Consider the following 21,504-nt stretch of genomic DNA (forward strand, 5'->3'; position numbering starts at 1 on the left):
AGGAGGCATTACAATCCCTGACTTGAAGTTATAGTACAAAGCAACTGTAGTAAAATCAACATGGTACTGGAATCAAAACAGAGCCAAAGATCAATGGAATAGATTAGAAGATACAACCACAACTACAAACACACTCTACCACCTTATTTTTGATAAAGGTGCCAAACATGTTCACTGGAAGAATGCCAGCCTCTATAACAAATGGTGTTGGAAAACCTGCCTCTCCAATATGCTAAAAACTAAAGCTAGACGCATGCCTATCACTATGTACTAAATTAAAATCTAAATGGATCAAAGATCTGAATATTAAAACAGAAACAGTAAATCTATTGAAAGACAAAAGGGGTAAAAATCTTGAAGGCATAGGAGTAGGTAGAGAATTCATGAACAGGACTCAAACCGCATGGGAAATACTTCCCAGAATCAATAACTGGGATCGCCCCTTATTAAAAAGTTTCTGCATGTCTCAAGAAATCTCCAGCACAGTGAAAAGAAAACCCACAAACTGGGAAAAAATCTTAGTGAACTGTCCCTCAGATGAAGGACTTCTGTCTAAAACATATAAAGAATGAAAAAAAATCAGAACCCCAAAATTCAAAGATCAATCCAGAAATGGGCATCTGAGATGAATACACACTTCTCAGACGAAGAAATACAAATGGCAAATAAATACATGAAAAAAATGTTCATCATCATTGGTCATTAGAGAAATGCAAATTAAAACCACACTGAGATTCCATCTCACTCCTGGAAGAATGGCCAGGATCAAGAAAACTACCAACAAATGCTGGAGAGGCTGTGGGGAAAAAGAAACTCTCCTGTACTGTTGTTGGGAGTGTAGACTGGTATAACCATTGGGGAGGTCAGTCTGGAGATTTCTCAAAAAGCTGGGATTGGAAGTCCCATTTGTTCCAGCTACTCCACTTCTAGGCATATTCCCAGCAGAACTGAAAACATCGTATCACAGTGATATATGTGCACCCATGTTTATAGCAGCACAATTTGTAATAGCCAGATCTTGGAAACACCTTAAGTGTCTATCAACTGAGGATAAAAAAGTTGTGGTATTTTTATACAATGGAGTACTACTCAGCTACAAAGAATGATCACATTGAGATATTTATAAATATATGGGCATAGCTTGAGACCATGCTCATAAGGAAATAAATCAAATTCACATGTATAAATACCAAATATTTTCCCCAGTGTAAGAAATGGTAAGAATACATAAATTATGTGGTAAACATGATTCCCCATTATATTGCTTTGAAGCCTTATAATGTTTTCATTCATTAATTGGAATTGTTTTATTCTGGGATGTTTGTTTTTATTGTCTGTGATAATATGAACAGTTATTTTGAAGAAAACAAGACAGTGTAATAGCTATTGCTGATTTAATATCATCTTGTTTTGAAGTCCCATGAAGCTTTTGTTCTTCTGTCTCCATCGGTTTATCGTGTTGTATCTTATTGGATTTTATTATATGTGATAGTATAAACAAAATTTTTTATAGACAAGGAGATATTATAATAACCATTGTTCATTTTCTGTTAGTTGGTTCTGAATATCCTGTAATATTTTCATTCTCTTGCACGGATTTACATTGTCTTCTTATGTTTGATAGTATACAAAGGCATACTTAAATATTTCAAGGAAAGAGACACTATGGTAGCTACTCTTATGGCGGGTTATCTTGTGGTGAAACACTATGTTGCTTAAATTGTTCTGTTATGACCTGTGTTGTTATGTTGTTATGTCTTCTTTTATCTTAATCTCCTTTTTAAAATTTTTTAATAAAAACATTTTTAAACTTTTTAATAAAAAAAGTTTTTAAAAATACAGAGATTCCATTGCCAGCACCAAATATGTACACACATACACATCCCAAAATTTTATTGATTGAAAGATGTTCGAAGCTTTGTCTTCATGTATCAATTGTACTGAGATTTAATGCAGATTAGAAAAAGGCAAATTGTAAATAGCTTTGGGCAGCAGTGTTCCTCAGAAAGATTTCTTTACTTTATAGAATCAGTATTTTTAAAAATAAAATTTACTGTGTATATTTAAGATCTACAATGTGATGTTATCATATACATAGTAAAATGTTACTATTGAAAAGGAGATTAACGTATCTGTCATTTCACACAGTGACCCATTTTGAAAATTTTTGTGGCAAGAGCAGTTGAAATTTTTTTTTTGTGGAAGAATGGAAACGTTTTACATACATGATATGTAATCACAGTTCTCTTTCTTATTAGAAGAGTGACCTAACTAAAATGCATTAAGTAAAATAATTTAGCCTTGCTGAGACTGATTTTCTCATTTGAATGGTGACTAATGGACTCTTTCCTATTACCCTATCTGACTTTAAGAATAAAATAATCTATGAGGAAAATGCCAATTACATGAATTCAATCAGTATGAAGTATATGCATATGTTGAAACATCATATTATGCCCCATTAATATGTACAATTACATGTTAATTAAAATAAAAATTTAAAAAACATTGAAAATGAGCTGTTTCCTAAAATGTCCACTAGGGAGCATGATGCCATTGCTTGAGCACTTGCTAAAAATGATCTTATAGCCTATTTTGTAGTGCTCAAGAAAAGAGGTTTAAGTAGAAAATAAAATCCTTCCCCTGAGCTCCCTATTCCCTCAGCACTATCCCTAAAGAAGTCTAAAACCCTAGGGATATTAGCAAGCCCCTTCACATTGCTGTGTAAATTTAGAGGGCGCAGTATTTAATCAGTCTTCTTGGAACACAAGTGGGCTTATTTCCCTATGTTTACCTGTCCAGAAATAGGAGCAGCACTGAGCTCATATATGGTCAATCTTTATGTTCCTTTTCATCTTCACCCTTCAAACATTATGAGCTTTGGAGTAAGATAAAACTGGATTCTCATTCCTAACCCACCATTCTAGCCCATTGATTCATTTCAGTGGCTTCTGGTTCACATTCTTGATTTCTGAGAAGATAAATGTGGGATAGTTTTAAGTTCTATGTGGAGACTGAGAGAACAGCTTTCCCTTCTTCATGTGCTTGAGAATCATCATGTCCCTGATTTGAAATTTCACTGTTTTTGGCAGTGGTGGGCATTGGGAGGGTAAAGGGACTTTTCTAAACCATTTGGAGTCAGCCTACATTAGAGAAAAAGTCCTCTAGGAAGGGTATGATCATATAATGTACAGTAGTTGTCAATTATGTTCCTTGTATTGTTTCCCTCTCATAATGTGCTCATCTTCAACACAATCTTATTAAAAGTTAAGGTCTGGTCTCTTGTGTGCAGTAGGAAATTAGAGAAGGATGAGAGCACATTGTGGGGTAAAAAGGTAAGAAGGGAGAGAGCAGGATTCCCTTCTGAGAATCCAGACTGGTGGTACTCTTGTTTATCCATCAGAAAGCACTGCTCTGACAACTAGAAACTGTATGAGGGATCCAGATGACATATTAAAGGTAAAGTTATAACAAGCGTACCTTTAGTCAGTGAGTGTCACAACTGAATTATTAAGGGAGCATTCCCTGATTTGATGCCATACCCTCAGCCTCAGTGCCTGTTGAGCTGTCTGTGGAGAATTAGAAGAACAAAACAGGACAGGCCTAATCTATCTTGGACCTGTACTTGGTAAAGAGAGCTCAGTCTAAATTTCATATCCAAAGTTTCTATTATGCTTCCTGTGTTTGTGCAGTGCAGTAGCAGTCCAAATTCCACAATGGCCCTGAGCACGAGCCTAAACAATTTTAAGAAATCTCAAGGTGCCTGCGTTGTGTGCCCTTAATGATAAAAGGGTCATAGATTTTGGAGAAATATTCTGGTGGACGAAATTTATCTGTTCCATCCTTGTTTGAATTACATACATTTAGATTTCAAAGAAAAAAAGCTGCAGAGTACCTACTCTTAGTTATCTCTGGGTAGAAGGATCATGCATAATTTTTTATTCATTTCAATTTCCCAAATTTTCTAAGATGAATTAATTTTGTAATCACAAAATGTTGGCATCTTTTTAAAAAGTAGATAAAATTGTATAATGAATATTGTCCAACATGGAACCTAAACTTACTTCTACCACTAGATTTTCAAGTTTGCTGCTTATGAATGAATGGCACTACTGACACTAAAAGTCTTTGTATATGTAACTAGGGATGATTCCCAAGGAAAAATTCACACTAGGAAGAGCAACCTTCCAACAGTTTTCACTCGGGACAAAAGTTAGGTGTTTTTGGAAGGAAGGAACGAGCCTGTCTTTCTGGGTTGTGCATTTCCCTTCTGACCGGATTCCCCAGGGAAAAAGTACCCTACAAATAAATTCCGAAAAATACTTTTTCTCAAACTTTATTATGGAAAATTTCAAACCTATACAAAAGTATAGAGAATAGTGTAATGAATTCTCAAACACCTTCACACAGCTTCAACAATTATCAATTCAGAGCCAATCTTATTTCATCTGTGCACTCATCTACCCCACCTTCAGGTCATTTTGAAGCAAATAGCAGTAGCATATCATGTGTAAATTTTTCAGTGCACTTCTCTAAAAAATCAGAATTTTTTTCAAAAAATGTTAACCACAGTACCATATCACACACCTAAAAAACAAAGTCAAAAAGACATGTTTTTATTTCAAATTCTCTAAGATTTGGGAACACAATCAATACATTTCACTGGTACCATGAGGAAGAGTGTAATACTAAAATGGAGTTACCTGTGTTACAGGGTTAAAGGAAATAGAAGTTACCATGTTAAAGCCACTTCAGAAACCTTTGTAAGAAGCTAGGGAAAAGTGCTGACATCACAGACCCCATGGCAACCTATGAAATTTTCCTTAAATATTGTTTTCTCAAAAATTTTCTCCTGGAAGCAGCTGATCTAATCCCTCTCTTTTTAAATCTTTCATTTTTTCCCTTCACTTACAGCTGTCTTTTTCTCAAATGGTTCTAAGTGACAATTCACCACTCTCATCCCTCTAGAAACTAGATGGGATAAGAAGCTAGTTGAGTGTGCTGAGAAAAGGATAAACAATATGGCCAACTGAAACAGTGACAGAGGCGAGCTAAATGGTATAATTTAGTTTGGAAACTACCTATATTGCAGTCTTACTTGGCTCTGACATCAAATAATACAGTATATTTAATCTATAAAATAGCTAAAACAATTTTTCTTCAAAGAGATGTTAAGATGATGTGTAATAAGTGTTGTTAGGTCATTGCAAAAATTTAAATGTATTATTTGTATTATCATTTTAAAATTTACTTTATAAAATCACAATATTTTCTGTGTTCATTGTATTTATTTTTAGTTATCTTTATAGCAAAGGATTTTTTGAATAAAATTTTAAGCAAGTTAACAACAGTACAAAAACTCTAAAATATTACATGAACTGATTCTATAAAACATTGCCCTAATTGATGGCATAATCTTGAAAGTGTGCCAGCTACTGTATAGTATGACATAGAAATGTGAGCAATAATTCTTGTCTTTGAACATCTTACAACTGTCTTGAAATGTTTGTGAAACATCTGATAGACAAAAGCCACACACATGATACTTAGACAGGATGTACTCTACTAGCACCAGATTAGGAGGGGAATGTTTTGTCACAGAGGGATTTCAAAATATTAACTGAATCAAAGACCTTTAGTGATGCCAACCATATTTCAAGTACTATCTCATGTGTAGGATCTGCAAAGTGTAAGGAAAAATAGTCTTTGTTCTCAGAGACACAGTGTAATGAAAAAGGCAGGCACATCAAAAAAGCACAACAAAAGCCTGGCTATAGGTACTGTTCATGTGCAATTGTGTAGCAATCAGAGCAGGAGGAGTCGGTGGAATAGACAGGGAAAGAGTGTCTGTCTCGAGATGTAGGAGGAAAATCAGATGAACTGTCTCCTCAGGAACATTAGAAGTGCTCATTTATTCTTGACAATTCTGTTGAGCACTGGATTCACAACAATGATTCATTCAGAGTAATCTTGAGCTTCTTTACTGTTCATCTGAGAAAAAAGAAACCAACATACAATTATTAAGCTTATATTAACAATTCTTCCAACTGACAAATTTAGTGAGAACTTATTTTAAACCCCAATTACTTGGTATTTAGAAAGCCTTCCCAGAATTATCTAATGCAGATGCACTATTGAGCCTGTATTAGCAGTTGAAGGAAATATAAATATAGATATAGATATATCATGACACAAGAGGTCAGGAAACCCAGTTATTTTACTACATGGGCATGAATATTAACACATAAAACTGCACTCTAGGCTTACAGAAATACACATTCCTCACTTAACCAAGTTCAGTTTCTGTAAGATCATATGATTTGATGCTAAATGAGGAATTGTACAACAGAGTATGTACACTAAAATATTCATAACAAAGAAAGAAAACTCCAAATTGACTCTGCTTTTATTTTGCAAAAGTCTTACATGTAGTAATATAAAACATAAAACTACACTACTGTGCTGTATAGTACAATCAGCAAAAATTAAAGTATTGTATAAACAAAGTTTATGGTACAAAAAAGACAAGATATAGATAACTGTACAAAAAAAGATTATAAGTCCGAACAGTGCAGTTTGGTTGTAATTCTAAACAGTCATTAAACAGGTAGGTGGTTAAAGAATATCTATAATATAGGCTGTTTTCCAACAACCAAAGGGTTTCCAGAGTAGTGGCCAATAAACAGTGAGAAGATCAAACAGAAAGGGATTTCTTTAACCCAGGCTGTCAGAAAAAGCTTCTATCGCCAATGACAGATGTAAAAAAACTGAGCATCAAACAGTATGATAACTTGGCTGAAGGTATAGAGTAAGTAACAACTAGATCTGTCTGGCCTCCAAGCTCCAAGATATTTTATATCACATAAGCTTTCTCTCATTAAATGCAATGTTTTACTACATTCACTATAGTTACTTCTACTTCTCATATTGCTTTTTACCCAAAACTGTTTAAAATCTGCTAAATACAGAGTAATAGTTCATCAGAGACAACTACTAGGAAAATATTGGTAAAATTATTTTTGGTAGTGCCTGGTGGCTCTTGTAAACAAAGAAAGTCTGGAAGTGAAAGCTGCCCAAGGAAAAAATAATAATTATGTATAAAATTACAAGTATTATGTCTTATACATATAAACCAACTAGCATTCTATATGAACCTTTTGAGATAAAACCATGCAAAACAATTAAAAACCTTTATATCAAATGAATCTATGTAAAGTAATAAAGCAAATGAATTAATGCATAATAATTTCCCCTTTAGTTTACTTCTTTGAAGTGTGGTGAACAGATTTTGTTTCTACACATACATGAAGTTACATATATGTACAATTTATTGAAATCTTTTAATATACAGTACAAATTATGCTTCTAGATCTGCATATTTATATTAAACTATTTCTTCTTTATACATTTTCAAAAATAAAATGCCTAACTAAGGGTCCAGGAGTGTAGTACAGCTTTACAGAACAAGATTAGCATGCATGAGGCCTTCAGTTCAATATCTACTACCATCACCACCAAAAACAAAAAACAACAAAATCTCACACCACCAGAAATAAATTTGACCTGTTGAAAATAGAAAAATACGAGCCACTGATACTCATTCAAGAAATAAACTTTTGATTCATATCTGTAAACCAGTGGAATATGTTTTTTTTCCTTTTTTAACTGAGAAAGCTTTATAATTTAGCTGTACATTTTTAGAGCAATCACAAAAATTGTACAAGTACTGGAAAAAAATTCCAATAATACATCAATTGTTAGAGCACCAAACTGGGAAAAATATCTGCATGCTAGATATGTATGGTATACCTGGTCATGTATTTTAGCAGGACACTACTGATTTATACTTGTAAAGAAAAAAAAGTATCTCCATAGAGCTTTTAATTATTCTGCCAACACTGTGTTTCACAGGATATTTTGAAGAACTTAAATGATCCTAACAGTCAATTCTAAAAAACTCTTTTATTCTAAATGATAAAAGGGGGGGAGTCTAATAATTCTTAAGAACAGATTATGATACTTTGCCTTTGTCAGATATATAACATAAGATTATGTGTACTTTGCCTTTGTCAGATATATAACATAAGCACCAAATAAGATGAGGTGTCATTACCTCTAAATAATTATTATTAAGTACAAAATAACATCCATAGTATTTGCAATAGCAATCTAAGTAGAAAGATTTGTATCCAAAAATATCCATAGACTGAAATTCAGTGTATCTGCTGTGTCAGTGTCAAAATGGAATGTAGAGATCTTCTTCAATAACTAATAGAGAATACATTGCATGGTATATGTGAGATGTCTAAACAGTAACACCCAATTTCTCTGGAATTAAAAATATGTGTGTTTTATATGTATTGTCAATATGTACCATGGTAGAAAAATATTTGATCATACTGTAAAACTCAGATAATAAAACTGCCAGCAACTTTTAAAAGCCACCCAATATTAGTTTACTCTTTTATTTGGGATTCCATTAATCAAAAAAAATGCTTTCTGAAATAAGACTTGCACTTTATGTCTATATCAATGCGAAAAAATATTTTAAGGATGGCAGTAATTTCTTTACAAAGTGCAATGACACTCACTTTTAGCTACATATAAAAAATTGTTGAAACTGTAATGTAAACCAAATATAGGAAAATACTGTATTTGAGTGCTTCAAAGGCTAAAACATGCAAAGTACACAAGGGGGCACTAAAAAGGAGTATGAAGTTCAAAACTATTGGCTAGTGTTTAAAGACAGGATGGCAAAGTAATGATTATGAGGAAAAATGCAGGACTTTTAGGTAACACACAATGTTAATCTCTTGATCTGTATATTGCTTACCTGCTTGTGATGCCCAAGAAAAAACTGATTAACCTGTACAGTTCAGATTTATGCATTGTTCCCTATGCCCATTGAAACAAAACACTGCTTTAAAAAATGGTATCTCCATTAAATTTTAATACAAATTCTGTTTAAACACAAAGTTTTAAATAATCATATACACCACACACATTTTTTGGAACTGGTAGTCAAGCACAAGGCCTTGCCCTCCCAAGTCAAGGTATCTATTCCTGAGAAATATGCTCAGTCCTTATTTGACCATTAACATTCAATATTAAAGCAGAGGATGTTTTTTAAATGCTCAACTGTTACATGTGGAATAATTTTTCCACTTTAAAAACTCCTCCTTCTCAAAGGAGGAGTTCTTTCCATCTAATTTCACGCAACTAGGTAAACAGAGTAAGTTCAAAAAGAGACTTGTGCATTGTAGATGGAATTCCTGATCTCAAGTAAGTACCCTAGTCAATATAAAATCAGTGAATTTACTACCCAGAAGTTTGTCGTGTGAAAACAAAATATTTACCATCACTCTGCAGAAAAGATTGCTCGGGTGTCCCAGCAATTTGAGAAATCTGTAACAGCTGAACAGCAATAGACTTAACTCAACTGGGATGCAACCACCACCAAAGATTCCATTCCCAGGGTTCCTCCTGCCAGTCCTGGACCTCTAACTGGGTTGTCACTCAATTCAAATATGGGAGCTAACTTTTTCTCCAAAACCAACGTGTGCAGACAACCAGGTTTCTTCGGAGTGTCCAGGAAGGGAACTGGAAGTGGAGCCGGCAAAACCGCATTCTAGGAGACAAACGCATCAAGATCTGTCTGGCAAGCCATCTCGCAGAAACACCTGCTGTATCAGGTGATATGTTGTAGCTATACTGGAAATGGAGAAGTACCCGTTGTGAAAAAGAAATGTTTGGACATATCACATGATCGATACTTGACAGACCAAACACATTTCTGAAAGGGGCACACGGGACCCCATCCGTGAGGCTAAAATTACAGTTGACGTTAGCAAGAGCACACAGGACGTAAACTTTCCAATGTTTCTTTCTTTTTTCTTTTCTCAGTTTGAAAGGCAAGTTTCCACGAAACTCCTGCCCCAGAAGGGCTCACAGAACAGGAACAAGGCTGTGGATGAGAAAACAACTGAAAGGGATAAACCAAGAAGACGCCAGCACAACCAAGCAGGGAGAACTTGACAGGCTTCCACGGCGGTGGGGAGGGGGCGGGACACCCCCAGCACCCTAGCGCCAAAAATGTGCACACACTCACAGGCACAAACGTCCATCAGCGCAATGCGCGGGGCGGCTGGGAAGCAACCATCGGGAGGCGCTCACACGCCTCCCCCGCACCCTCACCGCCCCACCCCACCCCGAGAGCCGGGCTAGCGAGGGCTAAGGCACCTTTACGCGAAATCCCCTGCGGCTTTGGGTTGCCCAAGGCCCGAGCATTTTATGGTGTCGCCAAGAGGCCATTCTTCAAAGCAGCTGAAAAGCGTGCAAATTGTCCGAACACAGTGCCCGGCAACTGAGACAGATCATTTGCAAGCGAGATTCAGAGGTCTGGCTGCCCACGAAACAAAAGAAGCCCGCTCCGGCCCGTGCGACGACCGCACATGGCAGGAGAGGCGCTCGGGCGGCCGCACCGCTGATCTCAGGGGAGGCTAGCGGAGGGGTCCGGACGCGGAGGTACGTACTAGGGAGCGCTCTCCAGCGGCAGCGGCGGCTGCAGCGGCGGCGGGGCGCCCGAGTTGCCATCGGTGGGGGAGCCGCCCAGCTTCAGTTTCTCCAGGTACTCAGCATGCACCGGCTTGTGGCACTGGAGGACCCTGATGGCATCGTCGATCTTGAACCACTGTCGCTTCCTCCCGATGCTGAGCGAATCTTCCCAGTCTTCCAGCAGCTCGGTGACGGTCAGGACGTACACGTAGGTCCTGTGCTTGCGATCTTGGTTCTGCTCGAAGACGCCCAGCAGACGACCCAACTTCCCTTTGACGCCTGCCTCCTCGTACACCTCTCGCACGGCCGCGCCGCCCGGCTCCTCCTCGGGCTCCATGCCCCCGCCCGGCACGATCCAGCGGTCCGGGTACCGGCTGCTGCTCACCAGCAGCACCTCGTCCTCGCGCTCGCTGCGGAAACACAGGCAAGCCGCACGCTTCTTGAAGCCCTCGGGGTCGTAGGTGCGCGTCTGGTTCGGCTTGCACTTCATCCTCGAGGCCGCCGCCGAAACGCCTGGACAGAAAGGGCCTGGCGAGCGCGGGAGCGCGGGCCAGCGGGCGAGCAGGCTAGCAGGCGAGCTGCCCGGCAAGCCAGCCAGAGAGCAGTGAGCGCGGATGAGCCGGGGATTCCGCTGAGAGGTGCAGCCCGCGGACGACTAGGCGCGCATGGGGCGGAGGCGGGGCGGACAAGGGGCGGCGCCTGAGTCGTCCCCCGGGCCGGTAGCGGCCTGCGGGCACGCGGAGGGTCCCCAGCCCGCAGCCTGATTGGAGGCGCCGCTTCCGCCGCCGCCCCGCGCTAGGCAGCCCGCGACTCTGCTCGCTGTCCCCCATGGCGCCGCCGCGCGCCTGCCTCTGTGCGGGCCTCGGGCCACCGCTCCTCCCCTCCCTCGACTTTCCCCCAGCCCCAGCTGGGGTTGAGAGAGGTGAGGCAGGCGTGTTCCCAAGCGCGTCCACCATGCAGGGCGAAGGGGCGGGGATCTCCCCGAGCCCCCAGAACGCAGCGCCGCGGACGCACTGCGCAGGCGCCCCGCACCTTTGGGGCTGGGAACTCCTGCCCGCGCTGAGAGATGCTCTGCATTGTGACTCTCCACTGGAGTCTCTCCACGTGTGCCTTCAGGCCAGGTGCTGCTGCTCTCCCTGGCCCCACACAGGTCCCTGCTCCTTTGCAGGAAACACACGCGCAAGCCTTTGTGCACACAGTGCCTTGAAGACTTCCTCGCCGCCTTCTTTGCCCAGGATGATTGGCGTGGGCTTATTTATAAGAAGCCCCAGGACTCCTCACACTGACCAGTGGCATCTTTGCTGAGTCATGCCATGCACAGTTGCTTCTTCAACAGGTTCTTAACCTGACCTGGCATCTTGGCACAGCCCTTCCATACACGCTTGTCTTCAAACTGCCTACATCTACCCAACCTCTCTGTGCCTCAGCTTCCCCATCACTCAGCTTCTCCTGGTTTCTGCCCTCTCCCCTGGGAATTACACACACCTCACCACTGGAGCACTACTCCAAGGAATCTGCCATTGAACAGCAAGGGACTCCGCCCTCCATGGAGCTCCGCCCTGATCATGTCTTCTCTTTTGATAAGTGCTGTTGGGGTTTTGGGACCGTGTACATGCAAACTCCAGTATGATTTACGTTCTCAGTCTAAAGAGTCATGTCATGGAGCAAGGAGGTCTCTCTGCCCTGTCACCTCCTTGTTTTGTCATCCTGCCTGCCCTCTTAGCCAACAGTGCACCCACAGTTCCCACTGTAGCAAGCTAAGCCCACCCTCTCCTTTCCATTTCTTTGCAGAATTCCCCTGAGCCTGTCTTGGCCTAGCCTTAGAGAGAAGACCTCTTATGTGCCCTAACCTTTATCGCCTCACAACTTACACATTTTTCTCTCCTGACACCCTGCTGGCTTCAGCCAGAGGGATCCTGGATCCTTACTTCTTCAACTAAATAATTGCTTCATCAAGGGAAAATGCACTGTAAGAAGTGGTTATTAAAAACACAGTCCAATTTTCAAATAACTTAGCCCTGTTTCCCAAAGCCTTCTTGACTGCATTCATTCACAGAAGCACTATGGAAAATGATTCCTTTCCCAAGGACAACAGACACCTGAAGTATTAAGCATGCTACCACACAGAGGAATGGGCTAGATACGAACAACGACATAAAATAGAAACATACAATGACATCAGTAAGTGGAGATACCACTGCTACTGACCAAACAGTGGTAGCAGGCTGAATTTCTCAGCTTGTCCATACTCACAAACACACAGATGATGTGAAACAACTGCAGATAAATTTCGATACCTTCTTACATTTCTCATGTCTGAGACAAAATACCTGACACCCAAAGTTAAAGGAACAAGGTTCGCACATTTTCCAAGTTTCAGACTATAATCCGCTGGCTCCAAGGCAGGCTGGATGGATGGCAGATAGCAATTGCAGAGGACTGACAGTTTACTTTGAGCAGGAGGCAGCAAAGCAAGCAAAGGGATGCACACAGCTCTTTCTGTCCCTTATATCTTATGCAGGCTACTTAAGGTGGCTAGCACTCACACCCTCAGTCCCAGTGTCCTTGTTCCCAGCACTGCACCATGAATCAGTACCAGGCTCAAGGCCTCCCTTGTGACTGCATGAGGCTTTGAGAGGACATCTAGACACAAGCTGTAACAATTACTATCAGGAAGGCAAATTTACACCCTAGTATCAAATTACTAAACATTGTTTTAGGATTTGTTTCTGGTGTAGTGACAGCATAAGGAGAAAACAAATGACTATCATATTAGTAAGAAGTCTGAAGAAATGAATATACACTTATGACTCACCTCATGGTAAATGCAAAAAAAAAAGTCCTGAAAATGCACTAAATTTGCTTTATAATACACAGCAGTGATATAACATACCTCTGGTGTAATGATTGTGTTTGTCTCTCTTGTTATATTTGGAGACCCCCTGACGTACAGGTCCATAGTTCACCAGTCTTTGTAAATCCAGCGTCTGCAATGTTCTCTGATCTCACTAGTAGGGCAGCCCTCAATATAGGTTTAGTTGGTTAATCTTGTGGGAGTGACATGCCAGGGAAAGCGTTCTGTTCCTGTACCTCAGTTATTCCAGAATTTGCCACTGTTTCTACACAGTAAAATTCCACATGTCCATGGCCAGCTGCGACTCAGCAGTGAACCACTTCAGGGTTGGAAGTGCACCTCATTTTCTGGCATCTTGGGCTGTATGCTTTTCAACACACAGCAGAGCTTCTGTTGGCTCCAGGTCTGGGTCATGAAGTACTACCATGCTTGACAGGGTATCATGCATTCCACAAAGAGGAAACCAGCCCCAGAGGGGAGACAGTTAACTTGTGATTAATGCTGATACCTATCAGCGGTCTGCTGTACATAAGACCAATTCCCTCAAAGGTATAATGGAATCACAAGGGCCACTCAGATATTCTAACATGCCATGGGTTCATTTGATGAGGACAAGGCACCTAAGTGGCAACATTTGGTACAAAACATGTGATTGGGAGGCTGCCACAGTGGTACAAACCCATGCTCCCTGCTACTTGAGAAGTTCAGGTAGTATGAGCCCCTGTCTCAGAAAACAAATGTGAATGAGACAATGGCTGCACTCCCAGTTCCAGGACAAAAGCCTCAAGAACCACCAAACTAATCTGCTTCTCCTGGAGAGGTGCACTGTATGCACCGTGTTAGTATAGGCATGGTGGTGTGTTCCAAGTCTGTAACTTCTCTGGAAATTCAAGAGTGAAGGGAAAATAGCATTTCATCACTTCTTGCCATTTTCTCGGTTATTATATAGAGGCCAGATTGAAAATCAGTGTTTGTATTAGGACTTGACCACCAATCACATTCATAGATTCCAAACTTAGATTAGTTCAGTTAAATTGCTTTTGCTGCCAGCCTAACATCCCAATAGGGCACATCATAAATTTTGCCTTGCGTGAACCTTCCGTTCTCTGCAGGTTGAAAATTCTTCTCATTGCATCCTGTTTTCATCTGTGTTTTTGCTTGTTTTTTGATCTCTTAACTACAATATCAGAAGATACTATAGTAGCTGTAGGTGCACAAACCGTGTGCCAGGTGTTTGACCTGTCCATGATGTTCCTAACATGCCTGAGATAGAAATGCCAGTAGATCAACTAAAGAAATGAAAGGTCAGAAAAACAGGTAACTTGCCCTTCATCACACAGGCAGGAACTGGCACTTCTGTGACTAAAATTGTGCTTTCACAACCCATGGACGAAACTGGCAAACGATACCCTAAATTTTGAAAAATATCAAACATTTTGTATGTCCTTGAGAGCCAGCAATATAAATGTTAACATTGCATGTCGTGAGGATGTCATCATGGTATTTATTCTTGGAGTTTAACTCCCAATAAATAACATTTTACTTGTATTAAAACTATTGCAGTTTTAACATTCTGTCTGAGGATAACAGATTTGAAACTACAAATATTATGAGTCAGTTATGGAACATTTTGGGTTGACAAGATACTGTGTGTTCAAAGTATGTTGTCCACAGTATGTGGGCCCAGGCGTCAGACTTCTAGTCCTTCAGCATGTAGCATCTAGAGGTGTTTCTGGCTTCTAGAAGTTTCCATGACATCTGACTTCTAGAAGAAGCCATAGGATGGCACCTACACAGAAAGCATCTTCTCCTCTGCCTCTAGCCTGGATTCAATGATTTTACTGTCAGTGTTTCAGCATGAAGTGCATTACTTTGGCAAACTTGCAGCAATGCTTGTCATGTTCAACTGAGAGTTCATGGTACAGGACATGCAAAGACCAAATTGAAGCACAGGGTCCTTCTCCACAAACATCTCATAGGAAATTCACAACGTGAAGGTTAATTCTGAATTATATATCTGCACAAGATACATATGCCCTCTGTGAATTTCAACATCCACAGAAGAACATTTCAGACACAGAGAGATTATTAGAAAGGCCGATGTTGATTGTGAACATCAGCAATAGTCAGGTAACAGAAGCTGTTGAAAAGCAGGAAATGGGATAAAAGTCACGAATTCCCCTTATTCCATCCACTGTGGAAGCTGTCTTAGTGCAGGAAACCAGGAAGGCAGATCTTAACCCTAGTGGTTTGTAATGATTTCTTCAAAGTGTTTTTTAATGTAGTTTTACACACAAGGACGCATACATACACTTTATAAATTATCATCCCAAAACTCTGATCATAGCACAGAACTGGCTGGTGTTGTAGCCCATCTGTCAGACACAAAAACCTCAATGTCTATCACACTAAACCATTTTCCATAGCAAGTTGTTTTGATTTAATTCAGAGCCAGTACATACCATCCCCCTGAGTTTGCCTCTTTTTTACTGCCCACAGAAGGACCCTAGAACCCAAAGCCCCGCATCTTTTGAAAGGAAAAGGAGTGAGAGGACCATGTATATAGCCACATGAAAAACTATGTCAGTCTTCTAATCTTCCAGCATGTACTGGCTTCTAGCATCCCAGGTCTCACTGGGAGTGTAATTCAGTTTACTAGCTGGTGTTCTTTGTTATTTCTCTTCTGTGTCATCTCTCTGGTTCTGGCCTCTATCCTGCAATAAGACATCGCCTCCCAATATTCCAAACCCCTTTACGCTTTGTGTTGGGCTTATTCCAATTACACCTCAAAGCTGTAGGTGTTTATCACTGAGTCAGAAATTGTTCTTCATCATCCCTAGTAAGTTAGATATTACAGAGACTGACATTAACAGCAAGAGATGCAACACAGCATTAACATCTATTCCTAGGTCTTAGTTTTGCAATGCTACGTAAGAGTCAATAAAAGCAACTTATCAGCTGGCTCAGGACCTCATCAGGAGGTCTTGTAAGAGAATATGCTTCCAAGCCCATCTAGATTTTTTGCAGAATTCAATTTCTTCATGAGGCCACATTAATATTTTCATTCAAATCTTGACGTTCCTCTAAAATGGAACTGGTTCTATTTTTTTTTTCTGGTTTCAGTATAAAATGCTAAAACAAGTCAACAAATAAAAATAATGAATAATCATCAAGCAAAAGTCTATGAGACCATAATCAAATCAACAAATTAAAACATTTTTGAAAATCCAACACCCACGATACCTCTCTTGCTCTTGACAACTTTGTGGCTACCTTCCTGGTCATTTTATGGAAGCTCTTCCTTGTGTCTCAATATAGCTTTTCCATCTATGTAAACAACTCTATCAAGTTTATTTTGTGGTTTGGAGGGATTTTTCCATTCTAAGTGGAACCACATCTACGCCTTTTACTGTGCACTTAGAGAACAATACCATTTAATTTTCTAGAGGCCCCTAGAAATGTTGAAAAGCAAGGATTCTTCTCAGGTTAAAAAGCTACAGATATCACTTGGGTATCTACGATGCTTAGGAGTGAACTTTGTGCGAAGTATCTGTGACAGACAAACTATGTTTGCCACTTTCAATGACACTCTAGTCCAGAGGAAGGTAGTGCATTATTATAGTTTACATTGGCGCAACCAAATATAGCTCAGCATAGCAGCAAAGCCAGGACTATTGCAGTAAAATATTCTACGTGCCACCTGTTACTGGCTTTGTGAACCTAGGCAAGTCTCTGCTTCACCGAGCTGGAGTATTCACCACTGAACTAGAGATACGTTTAAAATTCATTGTATTTGTAGTACAGTATGTGCTGTCAACAAATGGTAGATGCCTGTTACTGTGACATATTGTGCGAGTCTTAAACATCAAAAATAATACGTTCTTTCTATGCAGCGTGAACAGCACACACAAAATAGCAGCAACCTCAGTGCACACTAAATGTTAATGTGAGGCTGTGTTAGCTGGCTTCCAGAAGTACACTTCCACAGCTTGCTGAATGGTTAGAGGCTCGACACTGTGCTCAGAAATATTGAGATTATTAATGTTAATCCTGTTCATATGCCTTTGACTGAGGCGTTATATACTCCTCAAAACACAGAGTATCACTTGTGGCATTCATCCCAGTGACATGCTTAGATTTGAAGCGCAAGAACCAGAAATCTCTGAATTAATGCTGCAATTGGAAAGCAAAACAATGACAGTGACAACAACAAAAATATTGTCGAGATTTACGTTTTATAGGGTATTGCCTCTGTCTACATTATTGCTTAAGTCATATCGTATGCACAACCTCCCTTAATGCTGACCTTGGCGCAAGAGGTAGTAGGTAGGTCACTGACTATCCCTATTCACAGGTTAATGCATTGAATGCAGACATCAATTATCTTCTCCATTGTAACATTTTTAACAGATAAAGTATTCAGTGATCTATCCTAGTTGCTATCGCAAGCCCCTCTTTCTTTTAGGGTCTTTTTGAGAGTACCTTTTTAAGATAACTTGAAACTTACTAAAAGTTGTAAGAACCGTTCAAGGAATCCACATTATTACTCTAACACCTTAAACATTAAAAATTTTCATATTTATGTTCTCTGAATCTTTTTCTCTTTCTGCTTTTGTCTTTGTGTCCTTGCCTATTTCTCTCTCCATACATACTTAGATGTGGGAACACACACATCTATATAAATTGTTTCCTAAGCCACTTGGAAATAGGCTACAGACATGGTTTTCTTCTGGAAATACTTCATACAGACAGAGATGGGGAGAGAGAGAGAAAGAGAGAGAATAGAAATACGCAGTGTTAACAATCGAAGTGTTACAGTGAAGTACATTCCAAGCAGAGGTACTTTGTCCTTTTCTTGGCACTTTTTTAAATATAAAGTTATCTTCACTGAACGAGATCCCTGTTTCACATACACACAGTGCAATTAGAAAAGTAGGAAAGCCACGATGATCTGTCTCATTTACCGAACTTATGCAAATGTGGCCAAGTTTGCCAACAATATCACTGACAGAGCATTTTCTATTTTTGTGTTCTTTGATCTAATCTAGTATCACATATTTTACTTAGTTGTCATTTCACTTTCATATTATTCAATGTGGTACAAATTCCTCATTTTCTGTGCCTTTCATGACCATATCATTTTTTAAGTACAGGCTACTTGATAAAGTGTCCTGTAGTTTGACTCTGCCTTGTCTGTCTTTGTGATTAGATTAATCATATATTTTTGTCAGGGATACCACAAAAATGGCATTACCTTCTCAGTGCAGTATTATTAGATAGCAAGTGAAATCTATTGATTACAGAACTAATGATGTTGAATTTGCTCATGTTTAAATTTATAGGCACCACGTTACTTCAATGTGAGATTGCTGTATTTCCTTTGTAAATTTAAGATGTTCCATGGGGGAACTAATTGCAGACTGCTTAAATGGATGAGATTGTCTCAAAAAGCCCGCTGAATATGTTTTAAAACTTCTAATATTGCAAGTCAAAATAAACCTCCCCTTCTTGAAATTGTGGCTCTTGGATATTTTGTACCATAGATGAGAAAGTGACTAAAGCACAGATAAATGGAACAGAAGTGAAGCCTCAAAAATAAACACATTCATACACTGTTAATGATTCTTTAATAACGGCACCAAGAATCATGTATACAATGGGAAAAATTCCTTTAAATAGACCCTAATGACAAATCTGGATATCTACATGCATAAGAATGACACTGGAATGTTATATTATAACATAAACAAAAAGTAAGTTGAGATAAAGTAAGGACTCATGGTTTTGTACAACAGCAACCAAACATTTAGATGCTGCCCCAGGAAGCACAGCTGTCATCCCATTATTTCTCTACATTCTAACATTACTAACAAAGGCCGTTCTTGTAAAAAAAAAAAAAAAAACCCCATGTGTAAAACCTGAAACTATGAAAACTACTTCAAAGAACACGGAGGAGAAGCTCTATGACATTAGTCGTGAAAATGGCCATTTGTATTTAACACCAAAACCACAGGCGACGATTACAAAAATAAAAGTTAGAACTACATAAAACTAAAAAAGACAGATACCGTTACAGAAATAAACAAGATGTCAGCTTGTGAAATGGAAGAAAATATTTGCAAGCCCATGTCCGATATAGGATTAATCTCTGAACTGTACTCATAATTCAGTAGCAAAAAGTGACCCAATTATAAAAAATGGACAATGGAAGTGACCACATTTTTTTTCCAACCCAGACATACAAATTGCCAATGAAAATGGAATCAACCTCCAAGGAGAAGCATATGAAAACGTACCTAACATCACAGGAAATAAGAATATATGTGTATTAACATTTTAAATTTTACTAATTTTCCCCAGTGTTGATGCTTGAACCCAGGACATTGTTCATGTGCTCTACCACAAGCTCTACAGAGTCAAACTGCCAGCACTATATATTATTAAAAAAATTAACACTTGTGTAGCATTCGCTTTACTTCATTCATTTTAGAAGCATTAAATTAATCCTTCTAACATTGAAAGGTAATTGCTACTATTAAACCAATTTTATGGATTTAGACATTAGGAACAGAAAAGATAATGAGTCTAGGGTAACATTATTAGTTATGTGGAGTCAGAACTCGAACCCACGTCTTCCGGATCCAAAATTCATATTTCTAATTGTCATATGAAGCTAATTAAACCGGAGAATATAGCTCAGTGGCACAGTGCCTGCCTGGCAAGTGTAAGGTCCTGAGTTCAATTCCTGGTACCAAAAGAAAAATTAAAGCTGATTAAGAGGAGATCAGCAATGGGAAGAGGGTGAAGGAGTTGGATGCATGGGTGTGTTAGTCATACCATTTTATTTTTTCATTTCTTTCTTTGTTTTTGTTTGGTACCAGGAATCAAACTTGGTAACTTGGATTTGCCAGCAGTCATTATCTTTGAAAAATGCAATGAGAAATAAATGTGTATAATTCCCATTTTGCATGGGCACAGGTATGTCCAGAGAAATCACTGTAGCATGTTGAAGCAACAGTTCATGGAAGGCTTATCCAGAGTTTTTGGAGGTCTTGGGCAAAAGATACATTTAGCGACCCTGTCCGTCCAGGCCACACATCACCTAGTTTCTAATCGCTGCAGTTCTTTCTGTAGAGTACTAGGCTCTGAATTGCTGCCTTGGTGGGGATCCTGCCAATCTTGCTGCTGCTTCTCACAGGAGCCAATGAAGTGTTTGGCAACCTCAGGTAGAGGGGAACAAGCTCTATCCTTAGAGAAAAAGGCAGAGCAAGAGGAGAAACAAAGGTCAGGTGGAAAAGAAAAAAACAGGCACAGAAAGAAAGAAGCAGGAGCACAGCAGAAGAGGAATCCGACCCCACCCGGGCTAACCTGATTCAACCAAAGACCATAACTCCCACCTCAGCACTGGGTTGTTTTTGAGGTTTTCCCAAAGACAGTCTCACTCATAAAGGTTTGTTATGTTACTTGTTTTTAAGAGAGGCTCCCGAATGAACGCAGTGAATTCTGATTCCCCAGAGGCCCAGGCAGCCTCCTTGTCTCTAAGTACCTTGATGACTCTTGCCTCTCTCTGATTCTCTTACCAAGTAGAAATATCCAGTATAGAGATCCTGAGTGGCTTTGAGACTGTCTCTACATCTGCATCAGTGACTGCCTCTGGTTGGCTACTTTGCTTTGCCCAGTTGTGAGAATGGTCCTGATTCTTTTACTGAGGAAAAGAAAATAAGTGTGGCTGGTGAGGGGTGGGAGGGTCTCCCACCCACACTAGGAGTCCAGGGAACATCCAAGGCTAACATGACAGACAGCAGGAAGAGGGCAATGGAACTACTATCAGGCACCTCTTTTAGGCCACAATGCTCAAGAATGGCTTTACAAATACTGTAGGCTAATGAAAAAAGAATGAGTGGTTAGCAAGAGTAAGAAAATCAGAAAACGAGGCAAAACGAAGTGTTTCACATAAACAGGAGTGGCAACAGTGTCCCACTGTTTAAGATTTACTGAAACCGCTTCTATAATGTAGTCCCTGAAAGCTAGGGATGTAGCTCAGTGGTAGCGTGCCGCACAAGCCCCTTGGTTTGATCTTCAGCTATAAAAAAGCA

At 39.7% G+C, this 21,504-nt stretch overlaps 1 protein-coding gene across 2 annotated transcripts; it reads right to left on the minus strand.

The window, feature by feature from the left end:
• Positions 1 to 4,600: 4,600 nt before the first annotated feature.
• Positions 4,601 to 11,171, minus strand: LOC100721923 (diphosphoinositol polyphosphate phosphohydrolase 3-beta). 2 transcript variants are annotated; one of them, XM_003460660.5, is made up of 2 exons: positions 10,533 to 11,171; positions 4,601 to 5,991 (listed from the first exon to the last, which is right to left on the minus strand). In XM_003460660.5, coding segments are annotated over exons 1-2 (513 nt in total). In that variant the 5' UTR covers positions 11,045 to 11,171; the 3' UTR covers positions 4,601 to 5,990. The 2 variants fall into 2 exon arrangements, with proteins under 2 accessions (XP_003460708.1, XP_063101931.1); XM_063245861.1 differs by lacking the exon at positions 4,601 to 5,991 and adding an exon at positions 8,606 to 9,964.
• Positions 11,172 to 21,504: the final 10,333 nt, after the last annotated feature.

The sequence above is a fragment of the Cavia porcellus genome, unplaced genomic scaffold (assembly GCF_034190915.1).
Source record: "Cavia porcellus strain 051 isolate PalLab524CR breed Dunkin Hartley unplaced genomic scaffold, mCavPor4.1 scaffold_3, whole genome shotgun sequence".
Taxonomy (NCBI): domain Eukaryota; kingdom Metazoa; phylum Chordata; class Mammalia; order Rodentia; family Caviidae; genus Cavia; species Cavia porcellus.

Bases quoted from the DNA above. Each gene is read 5' to 3' on its own strand.
- LOC100721923 (XM_063245861.1), bottom strand. From the start codon at position 11,044: ATGAAGTGCAAGCCGAACCAGACGCGCACCTACGACCCCGAGGGCTTC.